Here is a 23,705-nt window from a genome sequence, read left to right on the forward strand (position 1 = left end):
ACAAACTACAGCTGTTTCTGAATCAGGATAGCTTGACCACAGTTGTCCATTCATTGGTAACTTCAAGGTTAGATGCACTCTATATGGGGCTACCCATGATCAGTGTCAAGACTGCAGCTAGTGCAGAACAAAGTAGCTCAGTTGTTTGGGGGGGGGGAACCAGCAGCACCTTGTTGGACAGCAAGTGCAAATTTCACGATCTGCTACCAGGCCAAGATCAAGGTTTTGGTACTAATGTACAAGACCCTATACAGTTCAAGACCAGGTTACTTGAGAAACCACTTTTTCCTTATATATCCAATAGTTCAATGAGTTTTGCAAGAGAATTTCTCCTTCAAGTCCTAAAAATATCAGAAGCTACACAGTAACTCAGAGCAGGGCTTTCAGTAAGGCAGCCCATTTTGTGGAATAGTTTCCCTGCTGAAATACAACAGGTACCTGCTATCTGCATTTTCCAAAAATAATTGAAGACATTTTTTTTTGACAGGATTTTCCAGCTGCATGAAAAGGTCTCTTCCTGAAGTGTTCATTTTGAATGATTTTTAGATGTTTTATGATATACTTGAAAATCACCTTGAGACACACGTAAAAGGCAATTCATAAATAAATAAAATTATGCTAAAGTATAACCATTGCTCAAGTGCTACAAACATTTAGCTATTATGTCTAAAGTGCTGCAAACTGTACTGTTCTGTGGAGAGCACCAGACAAAACAGAAAGATTTATGACACTTCTATGAGGAATTAACTGATACAGAAACACACTACAAGAACACTCTTTACTGCTTCATTTTGTGGTTTTTTCCCCATTGGCTGCTTATTAAACAGAGAAATTAAGGTCAGATTTTTTCCTCCTTTCCTGGAAAGCCCAGTGAAAATACATCATGGTAATCTGAGCCTTTATTTCTGCTAATACAGAGCCTTTAGACTTTTAACTCACTCTGCGTGAACTCCCTTTTCCCAAACCAGAAAACATTACACTTTTTCAAAAAAGTAAATGAAGTTATTTAATAATAGGTGTAGAAGCTGTTGATTACATAACTTGAAACATTATCAGCACTTGCACAGGATCACTCTCAAGGAGGATAAGCTAAAACGCAAGATTAGACAATACAAATAATCATAAACAACATTCAATTTTGACTCTTAAAAATATGATGGACAAGTACAGATCAGCCTTGTTTCTGAATAGTACATGAATTAATAGTGCCTGATTTCTTGTTAACGGATGCATCTCAGAAGTTTTTAAGATTCACTTTAGAATAAACTTCATGGTCCTATTGATACAGCACTTCCTCCTCTCTCTGTCTCTCCCCCCCCCTCAATATTTTCATTAGAAGATGCTTTATAGAAGCCTTCAGATAGGGGAAGAATGTATGCTTTGCGTGGTCAGTTCCTACAGAAGTTGAAGAGCAGATAAAACTTCTCTTACCCATGGTTAGAGATGTGAAGGCCCGGAAAGAAAATAGAAAATTGGGGGGGGGGGTTAAAAAAGGTTTTTTTTCTGGATCTTCACATCTCTATATCTGTAAACATTCTTATAGTAGAAAGGAAAAAGAAAACACAACACATTAAACTTTTTATTGAAATGGAGATTACCTGGCATTAGTCTCACTTTTTGTCTACACAGAGGAGCAGCTCTAGAAGGTCCAGAGTGGCTATCACCAGGGATTTTGCATCCTGTCTCATCCTAAACTTTAAGTTCTAATGACTTACATTAAACTTATTTGTGCATAAGTGTGCTTAGGCTTGCAGCCTATTATCTTTTTCTCTTTTTTAAAAAAAATAAAAACAAGATCCATTTATTTAGTACACATTCATTTTAACACTTTCAGAGGTACAAACTGGCATACTATTCAGATTAATTCCAAATAAAAACACTGTTCAAAAACAATTTACAAATAAGTGTGCACACATGTATATTACAAACTGGGCATGAAAACATTATTTACATAAGCATTCAGCAAAGTGCTCTTCCTCACCTTTATCCCATTTTGCTAAAGACCTTTACAGAACAGTTGACCTGGATTTTCTGTTCACAGGAATGTAACAAGCAGTATTGATCGACAGGTGGCATCACACACAGGGAGGAACAGGATGCTTATGAATGCAGCCCGGACAGCAGTGCAGAGTATCATGAGCAAAAAGATCACATTCTACACAAAACACGCACTGGCAGACTTTACAAATATAGACCTGAGGGGGGGGGAAATTTGAAATGTAAAGATAACATCATAGCAGACAATAGCATTGTGACTGTTGCCTTGTCTCTTCCAAAGAGCTAACAAGGATTTACCATGTTGATTCTTAGCAAGTGCCTGCCTGGTACCATCATAATGGATTGAATGCGATGAATTATTTTATTTTAAACTACCCTTCTGTTGTATTTTATTGCTTGGCTTGGATACGAGGTGCTAAATAGAACACACTAAAATGTTTTATTTCATTTCAATATAAACAACATTTTGCAGCACAGCACATCATGGCAGGTGGCATAGGTGTATGCACCTATGTGCTGGTGCTGCAAGTCCTGAGCTGGGATCAACAAGTTGGTCCCAATGTGGATGTTGAGGTCTCCCAACACAATTGTCTGGGGGCTCTCCAATACCACCTCCGAGACAATCTTAGCCAGCTTGAAGCAGGGATGATGCTCGGTAGCAGGGTGGGTGGTATACTAACAAGTTCCACCTCTCTGGCCAAACATCAGGAACAAACCTTCGAATCCAGTTCCCAAGGGGACTGGTTTCCAAGAGAGAGAAAAGTCCTATGAATGAAACAACTCTCTCACCAACCTTCCAACCTGTATTGGTGCAGTACTGGGTAAACAAAGTTGGGTTGGGTCTGGCCCGTCCAGCTTGCCCACCCAGGCCTTGGAAATACATGCCAGGTCAACTACCTCATCCATGATTAAGTCACAGATGAGAGTAGTTCTATTATGAACTGACCTGATGTTCATTAACAGCACTACCAGATGGAAGAGTTGAACAGCATGGCAACCCAGATCTCACTGGATTACTAGTACCACCACCACCACCAATTAATTAATTAAATTTATATCCCACCCTGCTTCCCAAAGGAAGCCCAAAGTGGCAAACAGATGATAAAGCACTAAAAACATATTTAAACTTCTAAAAAACAATTCCAGTACATACGCAGACTGGGATAAGGATGAGGGAGGGCCCAGAAGATGCAACAGCTTTAAGACATCTGTTGCTCCTTTTTCTTATTTGGCCCAGCTTTCTGCTAGTGCCATACCTCCCTCTACCCTGCCAATAAGGGCACCCTGAATTCTCCCCCTATTCTAGCACATAACTATATCCCAACTAACTTGCAGTTAAGTGCAAGTGCTTACAACAAGGATTACATCTCTGACTGCTGTCCAAGCTAGCTAGGGCTGAGCTGGGAGTCCATATCAACATCTAGGCTGCTTCCCTATCCCTGGTCCTCAGTGTCTGACACACACAATGTGAAAAGGCCAGATACTTCCATTTGAGTTGGCCTATATGTATACCAAATTCCGGCTATCTGTTGTAGAAGGAGCTTAACCATTTCAAACCCAGTAAGGATGCTCAAGCCCTTTATAAATAATTATAAATAATTTATAAAGCTCACCAAAAAGCTAGTCTATTTTAATTGTAGCAAAACCAACAGTGTCTCATGGCATCTTAAAAGACTAACAAGCATAGCTTTCATGGAAGGAGTGTAGCTCCATGGCAGAGCATCTACTTTGCATGCATAAGATGCCAGGTTCAATCCCTGGCATCTTCAGGTATGGCTGGGACAGAACATTGTCTGAAATCTGCTAGTCAGTGCAGATAATATTGAGCTAGATGGGCCAATAGTATGACTCAATATAAGGCAGTTTCCTATATATCTAGGTAAATTTCTTAGTTTTTTAAGCTGCCACAAGATATTCTATTTTGCTACAACACAAACTAACATGGCTAACACTCCATAAATATTTTGGCCGATCAATCATTGACATTTTAACCAATGTATCATCTTGTATATTTAATTTGAATGTTCTTATGTCGCTAACACTTCTTGCATATATCAAGTAAGAGAACTGATGTATGAACCAGCATAGACACATTTTATAGCCTTCAAAGAGACATTCTGAAACATTACTTGCACGGAGAGAAAGTTTATAGATTGAATGCTGAAGACTTACATGTTGATCTTTAATTTCTCCTTGGCATCCTTGACAATAACTATTTAAAAAGAATATTTAATCACAGGATATATGATCAGAACCAGTTACTCAAAAGCAAGGAACATGTTTCAACTATGATAATCGTTACTTTTAATGGGGATTATCAATGCACAGAGAAAAGTTTGATGATACAACCAAAACAGATAACCCAAGTCTAGCAAAAGCTCCCTTACAGATTCTCATTTTCACTTGTGTCAATAAGCAAAATGCTGCATGGTTATATTAATGATATTATGCCATGTGATATAGCAGCCCCGAGACTGTAAAGATCAGAAAACATTTCAAATACTAGGAACACACATTACTGTATGAGAATATTCTCTCTTTATCACTTCTGTTCTTCTATGTAGAATGACCAATTTGCCACAGTCCCCAATTTGCTCATAATAATGAACTCTTAAATCTGAAATAAAATAGCTATTTTCAAGAGAACTGAAACGGGTAAACTGGCAAAAAAAATTATATCACAATTTGTTTTTATTGTCTATCATCTTTTAAAAAGTAACTAGAAGCATGGTAGGTAGTATCACCAGGAAGTGATGACTACCCTAAAGAATATGGTAGTCAGTCCCTAAGAGGGGATAGTCCTTTCTTTCTGCTTCAGTAGCCCCAAGCCCCAAACCATTCTTGAAAACAGTGACATGGGAATAATCAAAAGACATTTCACCATCTGGTAAAAAAAAAGGAAAACCCTGCAACCGTTCACTTCTTACCATGTGTTCATAAAGGGATTATTGTCAGTAGACAGAGATAAAGCAACTAACTTAATTACATGCTGAAAACATTAAAATGCAAACTACTCCTTTACTGAAAAACAAACCCCTGGTATTTAGACTGCTTATACCAAACATCTTTAATGTACCGTTCTCCTATATATTGTTCCAGTGGGACTTCCTGAAAGGCATCCAAAGGAAACAGGTGATGGTAAGATCGAGCCAGATGGGGTGCGGATACTAGCGTAAGACCTACAAAAATTTAAATTTAAAGAACCCCTCAAAAATAATTCACAATAATCCTTTTCAGAAAATAAGATTCCACTAATGAAACCCCATTATTGATATTTTAGCTCTACTCATAAAAGTTGTTTTAAAAATATAATCTTAAGAAAGTAAAAATAGTACAAATTCTACTTTTAAGAACATAAGAAGAGTCTGCTGGATCAGGCCAGTGGCCCATCTAGTCCAACACTGTGTTCTCACAGAGGCCAGCCAGATGCCCATAGGAAGTCCACATGCAGGACCTGAGCACAACAGCACTCTCTCTTCCTGCAGCTTCCAGGAACTGGAATTCAAAAGCAAACTGCCTCCAATAGTGGAGGTAGAACATAGCTATCATAGCTGGTAGCCACTGCTAGCCTTATCAAACATGAATTTATCTTATCTTCTTTTAAATCCATCCAAGTTGCCTCTTGTGGGAGTGTTTTCCATTGTGTAACTATTCACCATGTAACTTTGCAAGTGACCAAGGCTTAGTTCTGGATCTTATTTTCAATGCCAGGAAGACATGGACAACAGTAAAAGAGTGCTTTTGGCATGTACAGACTTTACTTCCTTCATGACCACAACCAACCCTGTATCTGATTAATGTGCAGGGCATCTAGATCAAAATATACAAACTCTACACAGGCTTCAGCTGTGGGATCTGAAGGAGAATTTCATTTAGACTAGAAATTAAGCACTGGGGGACCTGCCCCTGTACTGAAAAAAAGAAATTAAGCATTGAAAATATGAGTTCTAGCTCTTTGATAAGTTTATAGTGCAGCAGGAGAACTAGCTGGTGGAAGCAGGATTCTCCTAGCTTGCTGATCACTTGCAGTTTATTGACTTCTAAGATTTGAATAGAAATGAGTCATGAGCATGCTATCATGATGTGGGCACTTTTTTGTTGTTATTTCTTTAATTGTACAGATTTAAGTAACCTGTCCTGGGGAGTGCAACTATGAATGAATTTTAAAATTCATATTTTAAAAGTATAAACGTTTGTGTGATGATTTTTAAGTTAAGCAGCCTAGTCTGTAGATGCGACTGGTCTATCAGAATGGTAGGGTCAATGGAATGGGAAGTCTAACACCTGCTGCATCTACAACTATTCAACCACACTTGTCAAGAACCCTGCATACTATCCTGCATCATCAGTGCGTTGGGCAAATACAACCACCTCATTAATCTAAGTGCTAAATCCCACAGGATACAGAGTTCTCCTTATGTTCATGGAAGGGTTAGAGTTCCAATGGAGGCTCCCACTGGATTCCCCTTTCCCCTGCAGCTGCTAGCAGTACTCCCATACAATGCCCCCAGTTCACTAAAACAGCTTTTCAGGAGAAAAGGAACTGGTGAAAATCACCTTCTCCAGCAAGAGTGTCCCATGAGCAGAGTTTCGCTCATAGGAAGTCTGCATCCAACTCAATAATTGCAACTTGACCTTTTGCATGCAAGAGTCAAGTTCTGTGGCTTACTTTTCTAGTCTTACAGTTGGCGGTGCAGTGGGGTGGGAGGACTGGCACTTCTCATTATAATAGACAAAGATAAATACACTATTACTCACCACAAACTTTGCATTCCACAGGAAGCTCACAGTATTTGGCTCTACACTGGGGGCAGAAATAACCTTCCAGTGTAAGACCTGGATCATTGCTGTTTTCCAGGTGCCTATAAAGAAGAACATTTTTGTTCTGAACACGTTGCACAGAAATTTTTTGAACAATTTGAACAGGATTGTTTGTAATGGTGAAATGTGGCATTAAGCCTCCACAAAAAAGTTCACTATTAAATTCTTGGAGGAGCCATTCTGACTAAGGAAATTACAATGCTTTGTTAAGTACTTGAAAGAGAATTACATTTTCCAGTAGCAGTCTGTGGGGCAGGGCAGCAGCGCTTACCTGACCTCTCATTACCAGAATAAGCTGTGGTTTGCCAAGAGGGAGCAAAGCTGGCATGGCACAAAGGTACTGGCAGAGCCAATCTGATGCTCCCAACAGTGCCTTTGCACCATGCCAACCTCACCATCACCTCCCACAGTAAGCTGCAGCAACATTGGTGATGGGAGGTTACGTAAGCATCACTGCCCTGCTGACCACTACTGGCTGTCTTACAATGGATATTCTTGCGGGAAAGACATTGGGATCACCTTCTATGGCAAAACAACAATGTGTTTATTGTGCAATAAACCCATCTGGAAAAGCCTATACAGGCATTATGTCCCTGAAGTTCTCTCACATATAGAAACAAATCTGAAATTTATACATTTTACAATAAGCAAAAGCTAGTTTTAATTAAACAGCTCAAGAACAAAATCTAGGCATTTGGGGAAGAATTACTGCAGAGCAAAAGCTGCCTTTGACCTTGCCACATTATTCCTGAAAAACAGTCACCTGCTGTTAAAATAATTTCCCTCTTATGCTTCTGTAGCTATTGAAGTAAAGATTTCAGATAAAATATCTGCACAATGTACTAATTCAGCTTTTTAAACTGTGGGCCATGTAACATCTAAATAAAGCAACACCTTACTTACGCCATGCTAAAAGATGGTTTTGCATCCTGATCAGCCAAAGATGCAATGGTATGCTGAGGAAAGCCTAGGAAAAAAAGAACAGCAGTCATAGTCTGAGTCAGCTAGAAAGTGTAATTTTTAATAGTGCCTTAAATTTGCATTCATGTATTATAATTTAAGGCATAATACCCTGTGATTAGGAATCCACATGATAATCATATCACTTAACATGGTCATCTATTGTAAGATATCACAGATCATGCAATGTAAAAGATAAAATGGTTCATTTCAACATAGGAGTCTCATCCTGTTGTGAACTACCAGAAAGATAATCTTATCCCTTAAATACCCAGTTGATCACTGCACTCTGCAGGTGAGGGCCTCCTGCAGATACCATCCTATCAGGTCTGTTCTGCACAACATAAGAAGTGGTGGTGTGGCACCTACCCTTTGGAATTCCCTCCCCTTAAATACTAGTCAGGTGCCATCTCTGTTATCTTCTTGGCACCTACTGAAGACCTTCTTTCCACAAGCCTTTTAATTAGCGCCCTTACCTCAGAGAGAGAGAGAGAGAGAGAGAGAGAGAGAGAGAGAGTGAGAGAGTGAGTGAGTGAGTGAGTGAGTGAGTGAGTGAGAGTGTGTGTGTGTGTGTGTGTGTGTGTGTGTGTGTGTGTGTGTGAAAGGCTTTTTATGTTTTAAAAGTTTTTAAAATGTTTTTAAGATTTTTTTAAAAATGTTTTGTTTTTAAGATGTTTTTAGTGTTTTGACCCTTGTTTGATGACCTGGGCTCCTTTAGGAAGGAAGGGCGGGATAGAAACTTAATAAATCAATAAATAACTATTAAATAAATATGAGCCAGTGTGGTGTAGTGGGTAAGGTGTTGGACTATGAGCTGGGAGACCAGGGTTTGAATCCCCACATAGCCATGAAGCTCCCTGGGTGACCTTGGGCCAGTCACTGCCTCTGAGCCTCATGAAAACCCTATCCATAGGGTCGCCATAAGTCGGAATCGACTTGAAGGCAGTACATTTTTTTTAACTATTAAAAGTAGATATTTCAAGTGTGAAAAGTACTATTGGTGTGCACAATCTTTCCAATTAAATAATAATTAATCCTACAGATGTAAAGGGTTTTATTCTAAAATATTTCACTACATGTCAGTCAATAAATGTTATTTATTTAATTTTGTGCCCTTGCATGCAGGACAAATGAGCAGAGTTTTAAGATTTTAGATTGCTAAACACAAGAGCAAGATTAGAACAAAAACTCTTGATGCTCCATTAACACCACATTTAACGTGGTCAATATGTAGACAAGGTAAGTCAGGTGTATCTTACAGATAAACAGTACTGATCTGCAGTAAATACACAGTAATTAACTTACATTCAACAGACAAGTGAAATATTACTTAATATAGCAACAGACAAATTATGCCAGTTACTTGCAACCACATTGCACCACTGAAATCTACAACTCAGAGTAGGTTTTTCATGGTGGCCTTTAGTATAATCCTAATTGCTTGCCTCTGGATTTAGAATGCACAATGCTATATGGATCACTAAAGATAATGATTTATGTTCCGTATCAGTTTCTTCAAGTAAAATTACTACTTACCCATTCGAATAAGAGAGCTTTCAGTACTTGAACTAGCTGGTGGTGGACTGACATGGTGCATCAGAAGTTCTCTATAATGGCTTTCATCTAAAATGACATGGTAAGTTCCTGCCGCATGAGAAAACAAAATAAAAGTTTGAGTAACTGAGAGTAGACTTCTCAACAGTTGCTCACCGGGTTGTCTGTGGTGGTTAAGAATTGTACACAAATGAACAAGCAAAGGAGTCCTACAAAACTGAGTAGTTCTCTTCTTCCCCCTTTTAGATATCTATGAGCAGATGGGCTAGTAAAAAAAACAAAATCTTGCCCAGTACCTTGTGGACCTATCTGCTAGAATGATGTGCCACTGTAAAGTTGCAATGGTTTATCAATGAAGGAAAAGGTTTACACTAACTCCATCACAACACAACAAGCAATAAAAAGATTTTGAAGTGAAAAGTCATTTGGATAGTACTGACTGCAGGGAAGATTAATTTATGCATTTTCTCTTCCCTTTCACTTTATCTTCTATAGATCTGCTACCATCTGCCCTTAACTGGCGTCTTATTATCAAAATGTTAGGTACAAACAGATTTTTTTTTTTAAAAAAAAGATAGGCTGCTTTTCTGGGCAAATGCCCGTCCATAGAGGGTAAGTCAGAGAACAACAAGAGATAGAAGTCCCACTCTACAACACACTGCATAAAAAGTTTAAGAGCTGGAAAGAACATAATTCAGGATTCCAGGGCCATCAAAAAGCCTGCAAGGTAGAAATTTGACACAGTCCAGTGGAAGGGAATTCCATAGCTGTTGGGCTACCACAGAGAAGGACCTCTCCCGCATGGCCACCTCTTTTACTGACTTAAGGGAGGGCACCCCAGTTCATCTTTTGCTGCACAATGATTAGTTTTTAATTAAGTGTATAAGGTGGTGGTGGTTGTTTTAAAAAACCAAATATATACATACCCCCAGTTTCCCGAGCAAGTACAGTGCAAACTCGAACTTCAGCAGAAAGGCCGATAATAGACACTCTGATCTTAACTGCCTTTAAACACTTGAATTGAAAAAAAGAGAAAACATATGCAATAAGAGATCAGAAAACTATAAAAACCACAAGACTCAGGATTCTGTGATACCCATTTGCCTCAAGCAAGCGTCTCGGAATCATTCCAAATGTCGAGCATTCATTCAGGATTCTTTTAAGTGTTAAAAAAACTTCTGTACCTTAATTAGATCATATATATTGGAAGGATCACATGTTGTCAGGCTGCTGAATATTACTAAGATTTCTTTGCTTGTATGCCCAGGCATATGCCTAAAGAGAGTAAGATATTAGATAATCCTTGTTATATACAAAAACAAGTACCAAAACACTCCAATTCAAGGTGCAGACCCATTTTTAAATAAATGATGTAAGAACATTATTTTACACTGACTGCAATGAGATTAGTTATCATTTAGCTAAAGTATTTATGTAAAAAAAGCAAATCCATATACACAGCACAAAGAGACAGACTGTATGTGAGCATGTGCACTAATTAGCATGTTGACTATTTAGTTTGATAGTTAAACCAAGGCTGCTGAGAGCGAAAAAATCTGGGAGGGGGGGTAGGAGAATCACTCTAGACATATGGGCTTTAAAGAGTTTTCTAATGTCACTTAGCACAGGATAATTCTGCAACTTGCTTTGAGTTCCTGTTCCTACATCTTCAAATTGCAGAGTGACCAAGAGCTAGGGTGGAGATCCTCTGGCCAAGTCCTTGATCCATTTTGACTATGAAATGAAATGGACTGCCGTCAAGTCGATCCCAACTTACGGCTACCATATGAATAGGGTTTTCATGGTAAGCGGTATTCAGAGGGAGTTTACCATTGCCTCCCTCTGAGGCTAGTCCTCCCCAGCTCGCTAGGGCCTGCTCAGCTTGCCACAGCTGCACAAGCTAATTTTGACTATATTTTAAATCAATTACATATTTATTTATTAAATTCTGGGCTCCCGCTGGGAGGAAGGGCGGGATATAAATCAAATAATAAATTTTAAAAATCTAATATTTTCCTATTTGCCTTTATTGGATCATTTCAGGGAATGTGTTTCAAATCTATTATTGACTATCCGTCAACTATTCCATATTCGGGAGTATGCTGCAGACATTATTGGGCCCCATCCTGTTCTCTAATGAATCTAATAAAATCAAACCAAACTGCTGTGAAGTTGTCTCGGCCGCATTTGGAATACTGTGTACAGTTCTGGTCGCCTCATCTCAAAAAGGATATTATAGAGTTGGAAAAGGTTCAGAAGAGGGCAACCAGAATGATCAAGGGGATGGAGCGACTCCCTTACGAGGAAAGGTTGCAGCATTTGGGGCTTTTTAGTTTAGAGAAAAGGCGGGTCAGAGGAGACATGATAGAAGTGTATAAAATTATGCATGGCATGGAGAAAGTGGATAGAGAAAAGTTCTTCTCTCTCTCTCATAATACTAGAACTCGTGGACATTCAAAGAAGCTGAATGTTGGAAGATTCAGGACAGACAAAAGGAAGTACTTCTTTACTCAGCGCATAGTTAAACTATGGAATTTGCTCCCACAAGATGCAGTAATGGCCACCAGCTTGGATGGCTTTAAAAGAAGATTAGACAAATTCATGGAGGACAGGGCTATCAATGGCTACTAGCCATGATGGCTGTGCTCTGCCACCCTAGTCAGAGGCAGCATGCTTCTGAAAACCAGTTGCCAGAAGCCTCAGGAGGGGAGAGTGTTCTTGCACTCGGGTCCTACTTGCGGGCTTCCCCCAGGCACCTGGTTGGCCACTGTGAGAACAGGATGCTGGACTAGATGGGCCACTGGCCTGATCCAGCAGGCTCTTCTTATGTTCCTTATGTCTCAAGCCATCTTTAATTTATCTGTTAGCTTTTCCAACAATGCTATATTCCATACCATACGATACAAGTAATTTATACTAAGACCAACCAGATCCTTCCAAATTCGAGCTATGGTGAGTTGTGCCACCAATAACAAAAAATTAATTGATTTCTTATTTCGTAATTCTGAATCTTCATTCAGGAACAGGGTTGATAACATCAGTTGTGGGGGCAGATTAATTTGTTGTCATGCTATCTGTCCTATTTCATCTGCAACTGTTGCCCAGAACCTTTGTGCTTTTCAGCACTCCCACCACATATGCAAATAAGTTTCTATTTCCGTACAACCCCTCCAACATAGAGGCTGCATAGCTGGTTGCATAAATGAAATCTTTCTGGGTATCATATACCACTTATGTACCAATTTTAGTGAAAGCTCTCTATGTTTAGTAGATATTGAAGTAAATGGTGGTTTGTTCCACAAAGTCACCCAATCTTCTCTATCTACTTGAACACCCATTTCTTATTCCCACTATGTTTTTAAATCTAAGGTGTCTCCGATTGTCTTATCTTTTAATATCTTGAATATGTTAGATATCACCCCCTTAGAGTACTCAATATAGTTCATCACCAATTTTTCAAACCTAGAGGGTTCATGTGTTATACTTTCTTTTACCATCAGATTGTTTAAGACATCTTTTAGCTGCCTCCATAGCAACCATGGGAGTGGGGTCTCCTGTAACCAGTTTTTCAACTGTTCCTCATTTAATGGAGTGTCATTTACATAAAAGTCACTCAGATGATATAATCTCTTTGCACGCCACCCTAGAGTATTACAGGCCCTATCTTTATTTAAAAATAAAGGGTGGAATGCCAAGGAAATCAGTGACGACATAACTGAAATCAGTATTGCTACTTTCTTTATCCAGACCTGAAACATTGCCTGCGTAAATCTATTTTCTAATTTTGACACTATATGAAACTTATTTTTTTAAAAAGGAATAGCATTCAGCGAAATACCATTTACTTTAATCTGTCCAATGCTTTTCTGTATCTCCTAAAATAAATGGGATCATGTGACCTATTTGATTCACAAAATAATATAATTCCAAATTTGGAAATTCCCACCCACCCCCATTTTCATCATCATATATAATCTTTTTTTACTAACCCTTAACCTCTTTAAGCCAAATATAAATTGGTTCAACTGTTGTTGCCATAATCTTAATTACCTTAATGGTACCTCAGTTGGGAGCACTTAACAGGTAGGTCAATTTTGGTAATACAATCATTTTAATCATGGCCAATTTGTCCATCAATGTTAAGTTAGCCTTTTTCCATCGTTGTACATCTTTGCTGATAATCTGCCATACTCTCCCATAATTCTCCTTATACAATTTATTACAATTTTTGTGAATCTGAACTCCCAAATATCTTAATTTAGTATGGCAAATAGGCATTCCTAATATTATTGAGAGGGTCCTCTGGGCCGTGGGAGCTATATTAAAACAAAGTGCCTCTGATTTGTGAAAATTGACCTTCAATCCTGCTGCCATTTCAATTAATTCAAATTTCTTTTTAATTATTACTGCAGCTTGATGTGGGTCTGAAATTGTAAGAACATCATCAGCATAAAGCCCTATAACATAGTCTTGATCTCCAATTTTAACCCTATGTCTTCTAATGTATGGCGCAATTGAATTGCTAATGGTTCCAACTCTAAAATAAACAAAAGTGGGGAGAGCAGATATCCTTGCTCTGTTCCTTGCAAGACTTTCAAATGACTCTGAATCCACAAATTGTTTACTCTGACTTTTGCTATAGATTTTGAGTACATTTTAGATAATACATTACTGATTTTTATTCCAAATTGTATTTTGGAGATTACTTCCTTTGAAAAAACCCATTCTAAACTATCAAACCCCTCTAGGATGCACACCCTAACATGGTGAGGGGATCTGAGAGTGTCGAAGAAGCTGAGAGCAATGCTGTCAGGAGTCTAGACCAGCGTTACCCAACCTTTTTTGACCCAACGCCCCCCTCAGATTAAATATATGCAAATGCTTCCTATTCTTCCCTTAAAATATCCATAAACTTCACGCAAGAAACAAATTGCAGATATAGGAGTTGTTTCTTATTTCACAAATCCTAAAAACATAAGTAAAAACTAATTAAGTCCACCCTTATGACACTGGTCGCTATTCAGCATTGGGAATCACTGACCTAGAAACACCTGGACACATATAAGGCCTTTACCGGGAAGAAAGATCCACGCGGGGGCAAGGAAAGACCTGCTAACACAAGCAAAGCGAGCGCCGTGTCTCTTCACTGCCACAAACAGGGCACAATGATACAGACAGAATTACAACAGCCTGGGCAAATAATGCCTTGTCAGTCAGACACAGTAACAACTTCTTGGACTTAGTGCTACCAAGCCTGGGAGGAAGGCAGAGGGTGGTGCGCGAGTTGCAAGATTTGCAAGCGTCTGCTGCGGCAAGAGACTGTGTACCGCAAAAACTTCCTACTGCAAAGGCGCATGCCGCTCCTGCAGGGTCTTGCCATCTGATTCAGACCCCCTCATATGTTGATGAGTTCACAGCTCTGTAGTTCTAGCCTCCAGCTTACATGCCTTGAGAAGGCGAGATGTTTTGAAAACAGCTGCAAAGCAGATAAATAAACATACAACTCCTCACCCCGATCCTCCAAAAGAACACAGCTTTCTCAGCTTTGAAATGCCTTCTTATCCTGGCTTCTCATTAAATCCTCATAGAAGGAGTGAGGGTATGAGGATATTTAAAGTAGGGCGAATCAAAATGTAGGAGAGAAACCTACCGCAAAGAACTGGGCAAAATCATCACCGTAAGGTAATAATAGAACCCCCTCATTTTTTCCACCCTGCCCAAAGAAATCTGTAGGTTACTTACCAGACCGAGCCTACAGTCTCCCTTCTTTTGTCTCTGGGGATATAAGCAGATCATGGGGCCTTTCCCCTACAGCTCAAGAACTCCTGCAGGCAACCCTTGCCTCCATTCCCCCAAACATATCTATAGCCACCATCGATGTTACTGGCAAAATAACCCACTTTACTATGAAGTAGCATACCTGTGACTTCAGGTACAGTTAAGTAAGCCTGGATTGGATTGGCTACATCCTCCTTATGTTTCAGTACTTTAGCTGTAGTATGTTAGTGTGGGGCAAAGAATGACGCTATGCTTCCGCCCTTCTTTCTACTCTATCTGTGGATGGCAAACTTAAATGCTTCAACTTCAGACCGCCAAATGTCAACCCCCCCTAAAGTTTGAAGTGACGCCAACGCCCCCTGAAAGGCTGTAACGCCCCCAAGGGGGTTGCTACCGCCCACGTTGGGAATCGCTGGTCTAGACCAAGAGGCTAGACTCCTAGCAGGGATATCAGAGGCAGAATGGTCAAAGCTGAGACACCAGACTAAGATGCATCCAAACTCGGAGAAAGGCAATGGTAAACCACCTCTGAATAATTCTTACCATGAAAACCCTATGAACAGAGTATCCAAAATGCAACACAAGATAGTGCTGGAAGATGAGACCCCCAGGTCAGAAGGCACTCATCATCCTACTGTGGAAGAACAAAGGACAAGTACGAGTAACGCTGTGAGTAATGATGCAGCTGGGTCAAAGCCGAAAGGAAGCCCAGAGGCTGATGTACACAGATGCGAAAGGAGAGTCCGGAGTTGTACGATGTACACAATAGGAACATGGAATGTGAGAAGCATGAACCAGGGAAAGTTAGAAATTGTCAAGCAAGAAATGGAATGCATCAACATTACAATACTGGTGTGAGTGAATTAAAATGGACAGGAATGGGACATTTTCAGTCAGGCAACTACAAAATATTTTAGGCAGGAAATGAGAAATTAAGAAGAAACGGGGTTGCTTTAATAGTGAAAAGTGATGTAACAAAAGCAACTAGGAGCTATAACACCAGGTCTGAGTGAGTGATATCAATGAGATTTAATGGAAATTCTATTAACATAACCATCATACAAGTCTATACTCCAACAGCAAATGCAGAAGAAGAGGAATCGGAGAGATTTTACCTGGCTGGGAGTCCAGAGTCTGTGAGTTCAAATCCCCGTTCATGCCTCCTGGGTGCCAAGGGCCAGCTAAATATCACCCCCACAGTGAGTGGCTCAGGGGTTACGTGCCCTGCCACCTGTGCAGCCATGGGCAAGCTGCATAGTCTCAAGGACCCCAGTTGCCCCCAGCTGGCAGTTGCGGACAAGGAAGGGGCTGGCTTGTGCAGCTGTGGCAAGCTGAGCAGGCCCTAGCCAGCTGGGGAGGGCTAGCTTCAGAGGGAGGCAATGGTAAACCCCCTCTGAATATCGCTTATCATGAAAATCCTATTCACAGGGTAGCCATAAGTCGGGATCAACTTGAAGGCAGTCCATTTCCATTTTTATGCAGAAGTACAGGAAGAAATTGATCACACACCAAAACAAGATGTGCTGATAATCATGGGGGACTGGAATGCAAAAGTAGGGAACAGAGAAGAACTAGGAATTGTGGGGAAATGGGGCTTAGGGGACAGAAATGAAGCAGGAGAAAGACTTACTGAATTCTGTGAAGCCAATAATTTGTTTCTTGCAAACATATTTTCTGAGCAACCAAAAGGATGACTGTACACATGGACATCACCAAATGGTCAATGTAGGAATCAAATTGATTATATAATTGGTAGCAGAAGATGGGGAAGTTCCATACTTTCTGCAAAAACAAGACCAGGAGCAGACTGCGGTACAGATCATGAACAGATCGTATCAAAAATCAGAATAATGCTAAAGAAGAACAACAAAGCAATCATGATGCCAAAATACAATTTAAATAACATCTAAGAATATAAAGATCAAATAAGGAACAGATTTGAGGCTTTAAACTTAGTTGATAGAGAACCAGAAGAACTATGGAGTGAAGTCAGAGACATTATCAGGGAAGAATGCAAAAAGACAATACCTCAAGTTAAAAAGAGAGAAAGACATCAATGGATGACTGACAAAACTCTTAAAATGGTTAAAGAGAGAAGGAAAGCAAAAGCAAGAGGAGATAGAAACACGGTCAGAACCCTAAATGCAACAATACAGAGACTAGTACGTAGGGACAAAGAGAACTATTACAAAAGTTATTATATAGAAACAGAAGAGGACAACAAAAGGGTAGAACAAGAGCCGTATTCCAAAAGCAGACAAATGAAAGGGAAATTTAATCCAAGAGTAGGGATGCTGAATAATCAACAGGGAAACACACTGACTGAGAGAAAATAAAAGGAAGATGGAAGCAATACACTGAAGAACTCTATAAAAGAGATGCCAGGATGACAGATTCATTCATGGAGGAACCGTATGATGAAGAACCAGCAATTTTAGAATGTGAGGTGAAAGCTCCTCTTAAAATACTTGGAAGAAACAGATGGCATACCAGAACAGAGGTAGAATTGCTACAAGCTACTGAGACTGAATCTGTCCAAATTTTGACAAAAATTTGTCAAGAAATATGGAAAACTAAACAATGGCCCACAGACTGGAAGCGTTTAATATGCATCCCAATTCCAAAGAAAGGGGATCCCACGGAATGCAGTAATTATCGAACTATTGTCTTAATATCCCATGCAAGTAAAGTAATGCTCAAGATTCTACAGCAAAGACTCTTACCATATATGGAGCGAGCAGTGCCAGATGTCCAAGCTGGGTTTAAAAAGGGAAGAGGTACAAGAGATCATATTGCAGACATATGTTGGATAATGGAACGCACCAAGGAGTTTCAGAAGAAAATCACCCTGTGCTTCATGATTGTGTAGATCAAGAAAAACTATGGAATACTTTAAAAGAAAAGGGGGTGCCACAGCATCTGATTGTCCTGATGCACAATCTATACTCTGGAGGTTCTCAATAGGAAAGGGTATGAAACAGGGGTGTATTTTATCACCCTATTTGTTTAATCTATATGGAGAACATATCATACGGAAAGCGGGACTGGACCAAGATGGAGGTGTAAAAATTGGAGGAAGACATCAATAATTTAAGATATGCAGATGATACCATACTACTAGCAGAAACCAGGAATGATTTGAAACGAATGCTGTTGAAAGTTAAAGAGGAAAGCACAAAAGCAGGACTACAGAGGAACATCAAGAAGACTAATGACAACAATTTTTGTTACCTTAAAATTGACAATGAGGTCAATGAACTTGTCAAGGATTATCAATACCTTGGCACAGTCATTAACCAAAATAGAGACAACAGTCAAGAAATCAGAAGAAGACCAGGACTGGGAAGGACAGCTATGACAAAACTAGAAAAGGTCCTCAAATGCAAAGATGTATCACTGAACACTAAAGTCAGGATCATTCAGACCATGGCATTCCCAATCTCTATGTGTGGATGTGAAAGTTGGACAGTGAAAAAAGCGGGTAAAAGAAAAATCAATTCATTGGAAATGAAGACAAATAATTGGGTGTTAGAACAAATTAAACCAGAACGATCACTAGAAGCTAGAATGATGAAACTGAGGTTATCATACTTTGGACACATAATGAGAAGACACGATCCATTAGAAAAGATAATAATGCTGGGAAAAACAGAAGGAAGTAGAAAAAGAGGAAGACCCAACAAGAGATGGATTGATTCCATACAGGAAGCCACAGACCTGAACTTACAAGATCTGAACAGGGTGGTTTACAACAGATGCTACTGGAAGTTACAGATTCATAGGTTTGCCATAAGTAGTAATGACTTGAAGGCATATAACGACAAACTATCAAAGGCCTTAAAAATATCCATATCCAAAACCACCAAAGGGGAGGCCTTCTCTTACAGTATTGCACAATATTTAATAGTTTTCTGATTGGGTCTGCAATACAGCTATGAGGAACAAACCCTGTTTCGTCCACCCCTATTAATTTACTAAGAATCCTCTTCAGTCTTTTCGCCACTACTGAAGCAAATATTTTACAATCCTAATTAATTAATGATATTGGTCTGTATGAATTAACCCTCTCAAGATCTTTAAAAGGTTTCAGGACAGTTATAATCCTAGTTTCTAACCATGTTTTTGGAAGGGGGGATCCTTCTAATATATCATTAAACAGCCTGGTTAAATTTGGGAGAAGGAATTCTTTATATGTTTTATAATATAAAGAAGTAAACCATCCGGTCTGGGGGCCTTTCCTGACTCTAGATTCTTTATTGTATTCTCCACTTCTTTTGTAATCTGGTCTTCTAACATTGATCTATCCTCTTCAGTCAACTGTGGTAAATTCACTGAGTTCAATTATTTCCTAATTGTTTCCACTGGGGTTTTTTTTGTTGAACTATACAAGGTCTTATAAAACTTCTGAAATTCTCCACTGATGCTCTCAGTGGAATACGAGCTCATTCCATCATCCCTAAGTTTTTGACTCTGGCTCTCCCTTTTTTCTGATTGCAACATTGAGCTAATAGCTTTGAGCCTTTGCCCCCATATTCATAACACCTTTGCTTCAGATATAATAAATTTACCATTACTCGATTTATTTCTAAAACCTCTGCTTAGTTTCCATCTGTTTATAAATTCTGTTTGCCCCTGTTCTCCTATATTTCAATGCTAATTCCTCCATTTCCCTCTCCAGCTTCTCAATGTCTGCTCTTCTTCTTTAATGTGCTATATTCCTTAATATTAATTCCTGATTACAGCTTTTTTTGCTTCCCATAGCAGAACACCAAATCTTCCACATCATTTTTTTCTTAAAATAATTTTGTATCAGTTCATGCAATTTCTCTCTGCAGTCTTGATTTGTTACTACCCACTGCAGGGAATGTCCATGCAGGGGTGGTGGGGTTGGCTCACCTCTACTGGGGCATGATCTGTTATCTTTATTTGTCCTATATCTGAATATGTAACCCGCTCCAAAAGGAAACTGGATATTAAAATAAAATCTATCTGTGTGTTTGTACAGTGGGGAACAGTAGGATGAAGTTTGCTCCAAACATCAATTACAGTAGGGCCCTGCTTTTTGGCGGCCCGCTTTTTGGCGTTCCACTAATACAGTAGCTTTCAATTAGAGTAAGGCCCCACTCATACCCTGCTTATTCCGCTTTTATGGCATTCTTCGGGCGTCGTGCACCATTTTATTGACGGAGTTTCGCTTTTCGGCGGGGGTCTGGAACGTAACCCGACGTATGAGTGGGACCCTACTGCAGTCCTCAACTCTTGGAATAATCACAGCATTTTAAACTGTTTTCTCACTTCCCTCGATTGAATCTGGTGTTCCCTCAATTCCTTTATCTCTCGAGTGGCCACAAATATTCCAATTTAAGTCCCCACCTAATATAATTTCCTGCTGAGCAAATCTCATTAATTGGGCAAATATATATAATAGATAATTTAACTGATTTTTATTAGGCGCATATATCGAGCTAACTGTCAAGTGTTATTCAATAAGGCTCGCAAAAATATAAATCTTCCATTTTTATCTCTTAATATTTTGGTCACTTTAAAGTCTAAATTAGCTTCAAATATTACAGCTGTTCCCCTTGACTTAGCATTGCCTTTTGCTATATATTGTGACCCAAACCACTTGTGTCTGAACAATATCTCCTTTTGCTGTGCCTTATGAGATTATTGCAGGAAAATTAAATTTGGCTTCATTGCACTAACATAATTTGTCAACCTTCTTCTTTTAACTGAGTCTCCCATTCCTTTCACATTTAACATTATCACTTTAAGATCTGTTCCCTCCATGGTTTACACAATTTTCTTTAATGATTTCCCCACCGCCACCCTCTGCCTCCATTACCCATTACACTGTACTGATTTTCCATTAACAAACTGTTTTCGGCCCATTTCCACCCAATAAAAACAACTCTCCCTTTAAGCAAAAAAGTGAGAACCTTAACCTCTTGTTCCCACTCCCAATGTAAGTATTGCCAGAATACAGCTTGGGCAATAAGCTTCCATTTTTTCTACTAAGTTTTCTCTGGGGGGATTTTTTATATACATAAATTAAATAGAATTAAATTGCTCTTCTAGATACCACTTATATTTCATAAATAATAATTAATACACTTATTAATAATCATATTTGGATCATATTCCATCCCTCTTCCCCAACTCTCATCTGTTTCTGCTTGTTGCTGATCTCAAGGATCGGGATGTTGAAGTCATGGGTTCCTGCTTATTGTCCTCCTGCCTCTTTTTCTTTGTGCGTTGTGCTTTTGGAATTGTTTCCCATTTTGCATTTGCTGTCTCACCAACATCTTCTTCGTCTCCATCAGGCATTTGTTCTTGATTGAAGTTACTCTGAGGTAAATCCGCATCTAGTAATACCAATAGTTCTGCTGCTTCCTTCACCGTTGCAGCTGTGTAAGTCTTGGCTCCCCTCAGTATTACTAATTTAAAGGGGAGTCCCCATCGATATATGATAACAGCTTCTTGTAGTTTTGTTGTAAAAGGTTTGAATTCCTTTCTCTTGCATAATGTTTCTGGGGCTAAATCCTGCAATATCATTATAGGTTGATTCTCGTATGTAACAGATTGTAATTCTCTGAGTTGTCTCCATATTTCTTCCTTCTTTCGATATCAAGAAAAACACATCACAAAGTCTCTTGGAGGAGCACCTTCCTTTGGCCGAGGGCCAATTGCTCTATGTGCTCAGTCTATATCTTCATCTTTCGGCTCTAATTCTGGAATCAAGGAATTAAACCAATTTACTAAAAACGCAGCTCCGTCTTCTCCTTCAATTCCTTCACGAAAGCCACGAGCAAATAAATTCTGGTGACACACTCTATTTTCCACATCCATGAGTTTTCTGTTTTATTTTTGTAACTGTTTTAGTTTTTTCTCATATCTAATCCCCGTATCCATTGCTGCAGAAGCAGTTCCCGCTATCTCTTCCAGCCAGGTACTTATTGTTGTTAGTTTCTTCTCCATCTGAGACATCCACTGTTTATATGTTTCAGCCAACATAACTTTCATCTCAGTTACTTGCATTGCAAAGCCCTCTTTCAAATTCAAATTAATATCACCTTTACTGGTTTCTCCAAGTGTTGGATTAATAGGTGCCATTGCCATTTTAGCCTGCAGCTTTTCAGTTGAAGGTCTCCCAGCAGGAGAGTCTTTTTCCTTTGTTTTAAAAAAGGTTGAAATCTCTCCTAGTTTAGTTTACCAGGATGGGACAGACATCCCCCAACAATTTCCAAATAACCTGCAGCCAATTTTCCTTTTACCAGGGTGAAATGCGTCTGGTGTCATTCACAGAGCTCTCCTTTCAAACAGCCATTCTCTCTAGGTCTTGGCCACACACCCCTCAACCCTGTTATTCTTACTTGATCTCTCAGTGTTTTTTGATACTATTGACCATGGTATTCTTCTGAGCCAACTTGGTGAGATGGGTATTGGAGGCACTGTTTTACAGTGGTTCCAATCCTATCTCCAGGGTTGTTTTCAGAGAATAGCATTGGGTGATTGTCTTTGGGGCCCTTGGCAGTTGTGCTGTGGGGTGCCTCAGGGTACCATCTTGTCCCCCATGCTGTTTAACACCTATATGAAGCTCTTGGGAGTGGTCATCAGGAGATTTGAGGCGAGGTATCAGCAGTACACTAACGATACCCAGCTCTATTTCTCTGTAACATCTTTCAGGATGTTACCAGTGGACCAGTCCTTGGACTCAGTGGTGGGCTGGATGAGGGCCAATAAACTGAGTCTGAACCCTAGCAAGACAGAAGAGCTATGGGTTGGTGGTTCCCGAGTTTGGATAACTGGTCAGTTGCCTGCTTTGGATGGGGATGTGCTCCCTCTGAAAGGGCAGGTTCATAGTGTGGGGGTGCTCCTGGATTTATCTTTTTTGCTAATGGTTCAGGTGACTTCAGTGGCTAGGAGTGCCTTTTATCAGCTTCGGATGGTAAGACAACTGGTAAATTCCAAGATGGATTACTGTAATGGGGTCTATGTGGGGCTGCCCTTGAGGTTGAGGATGGTCCGGAAGCTGCAGCTGGTGCAAAATGCAGTGGCGTGACTATTCACTGAGGCAGGATATCACCAACATGTCAGCCCACTGCTGAAAGAATTGCACTGGCTGCCCATTAACTACCTGGCTAAGTTCAAGGTTCTGGTTTTGGTGTACAAAGCCCTATACAGCTTGGGACCAGGATACCTGAAAGATCGCCTTACCCCTTATATACCCAGTCAATCACTGCACTCTGCAGGTGAGGGCCTCCTGCAGATACCATCTTCTCAGGAGGTCCATTCCGCACAACACAGGAATCAGGTCTTTAGTTTAGTGGCACCTACCCTTTGGAATTCCCTCCACTTAAATATTTAGACAGGCACCATCTCTGCTATCTTTTCAGCACCTACGAAGATCTTCCTCTTTCAACAAGCCTTTTAAGTAGAGACCTTATCCGAGTCTGCATCTGTGTTGGAATTGCTTTTAAAGATGTTTTTAAAGTACTTTTTTTGTTTTAATATGTTTTTAAAGATGTTTTGCTTTAAAATGTTTTTAAAGATGTTTTGTTTTAATATGTTTTAAAGATGTTTTGTTTTAATAT

At 39.6% G+C, this 23,705-nt stretch overlaps 1 protein-coding gene across 7 annotated transcripts in view; it reads right to left on the reverse strand.

Annotated features, from left to right (window-relative positions):
- Positions 1-984: 984 nt before the first annotated feature.
- The window catches only part of GTF2H2 (general transcription factor IIH subunit 2), a 34,736-nt gene continuing 12,015 nt past the window's right edge, over positions 985-23,705 (reverse strand). For all 7 annotated transcript variants that reach the window (XM_061621417.1, XM_061621388.1, XM_061621420.1 and 4 more), the window contains exons 9-16: positions 10,518-10,608; positions 10,260-10,347; positions 9,316-9,423; positions 7,723-7,786; positions 6,757-6,860; positions 5,075-5,177; positions 4,171-4,210; positions 985-2,195 (exon numbers count right to left, since the gene is read on the reverse strand). In XM_061621417.1, coding sequence (XP_061477401.1) covers positions 2,076-2,195; positions 4,171-4,210; positions 5,075-5,177; positions 6,757-6,860; positions 7,723-7,786; positions 9,316-9,423; positions 10,260-10,347; positions 10,518-10,608 — 718 coding nt within the window. In that variant the 3' untranslated portion in view covers positions 985-2,075. The remainder of the gene's footprint in view (positions 2,196-4,170; positions 4,211-5,074; positions 5,178-6,756; positions 6,861-7,722; positions 7,787-9,315; positions 9,424-10,259; positions 10,348-10,517; positions 10,609-23,705) is intronic.

The sequence above is a fragment of the Rhineura floridana genome, chromosome 1 (assembly GCF_030035675.1).
Source record: "Rhineura floridana isolate rRhiFlo1 chromosome 1, rRhiFlo1.hap2, whole genome shotgun sequence".
In the NCBI taxonomy this organism is placed as follows: Eukaryota; Metazoa; Chordata; class Lepidosauria; order Squamata; family Rhineuridae; genus Rhineura; species Rhineura floridana.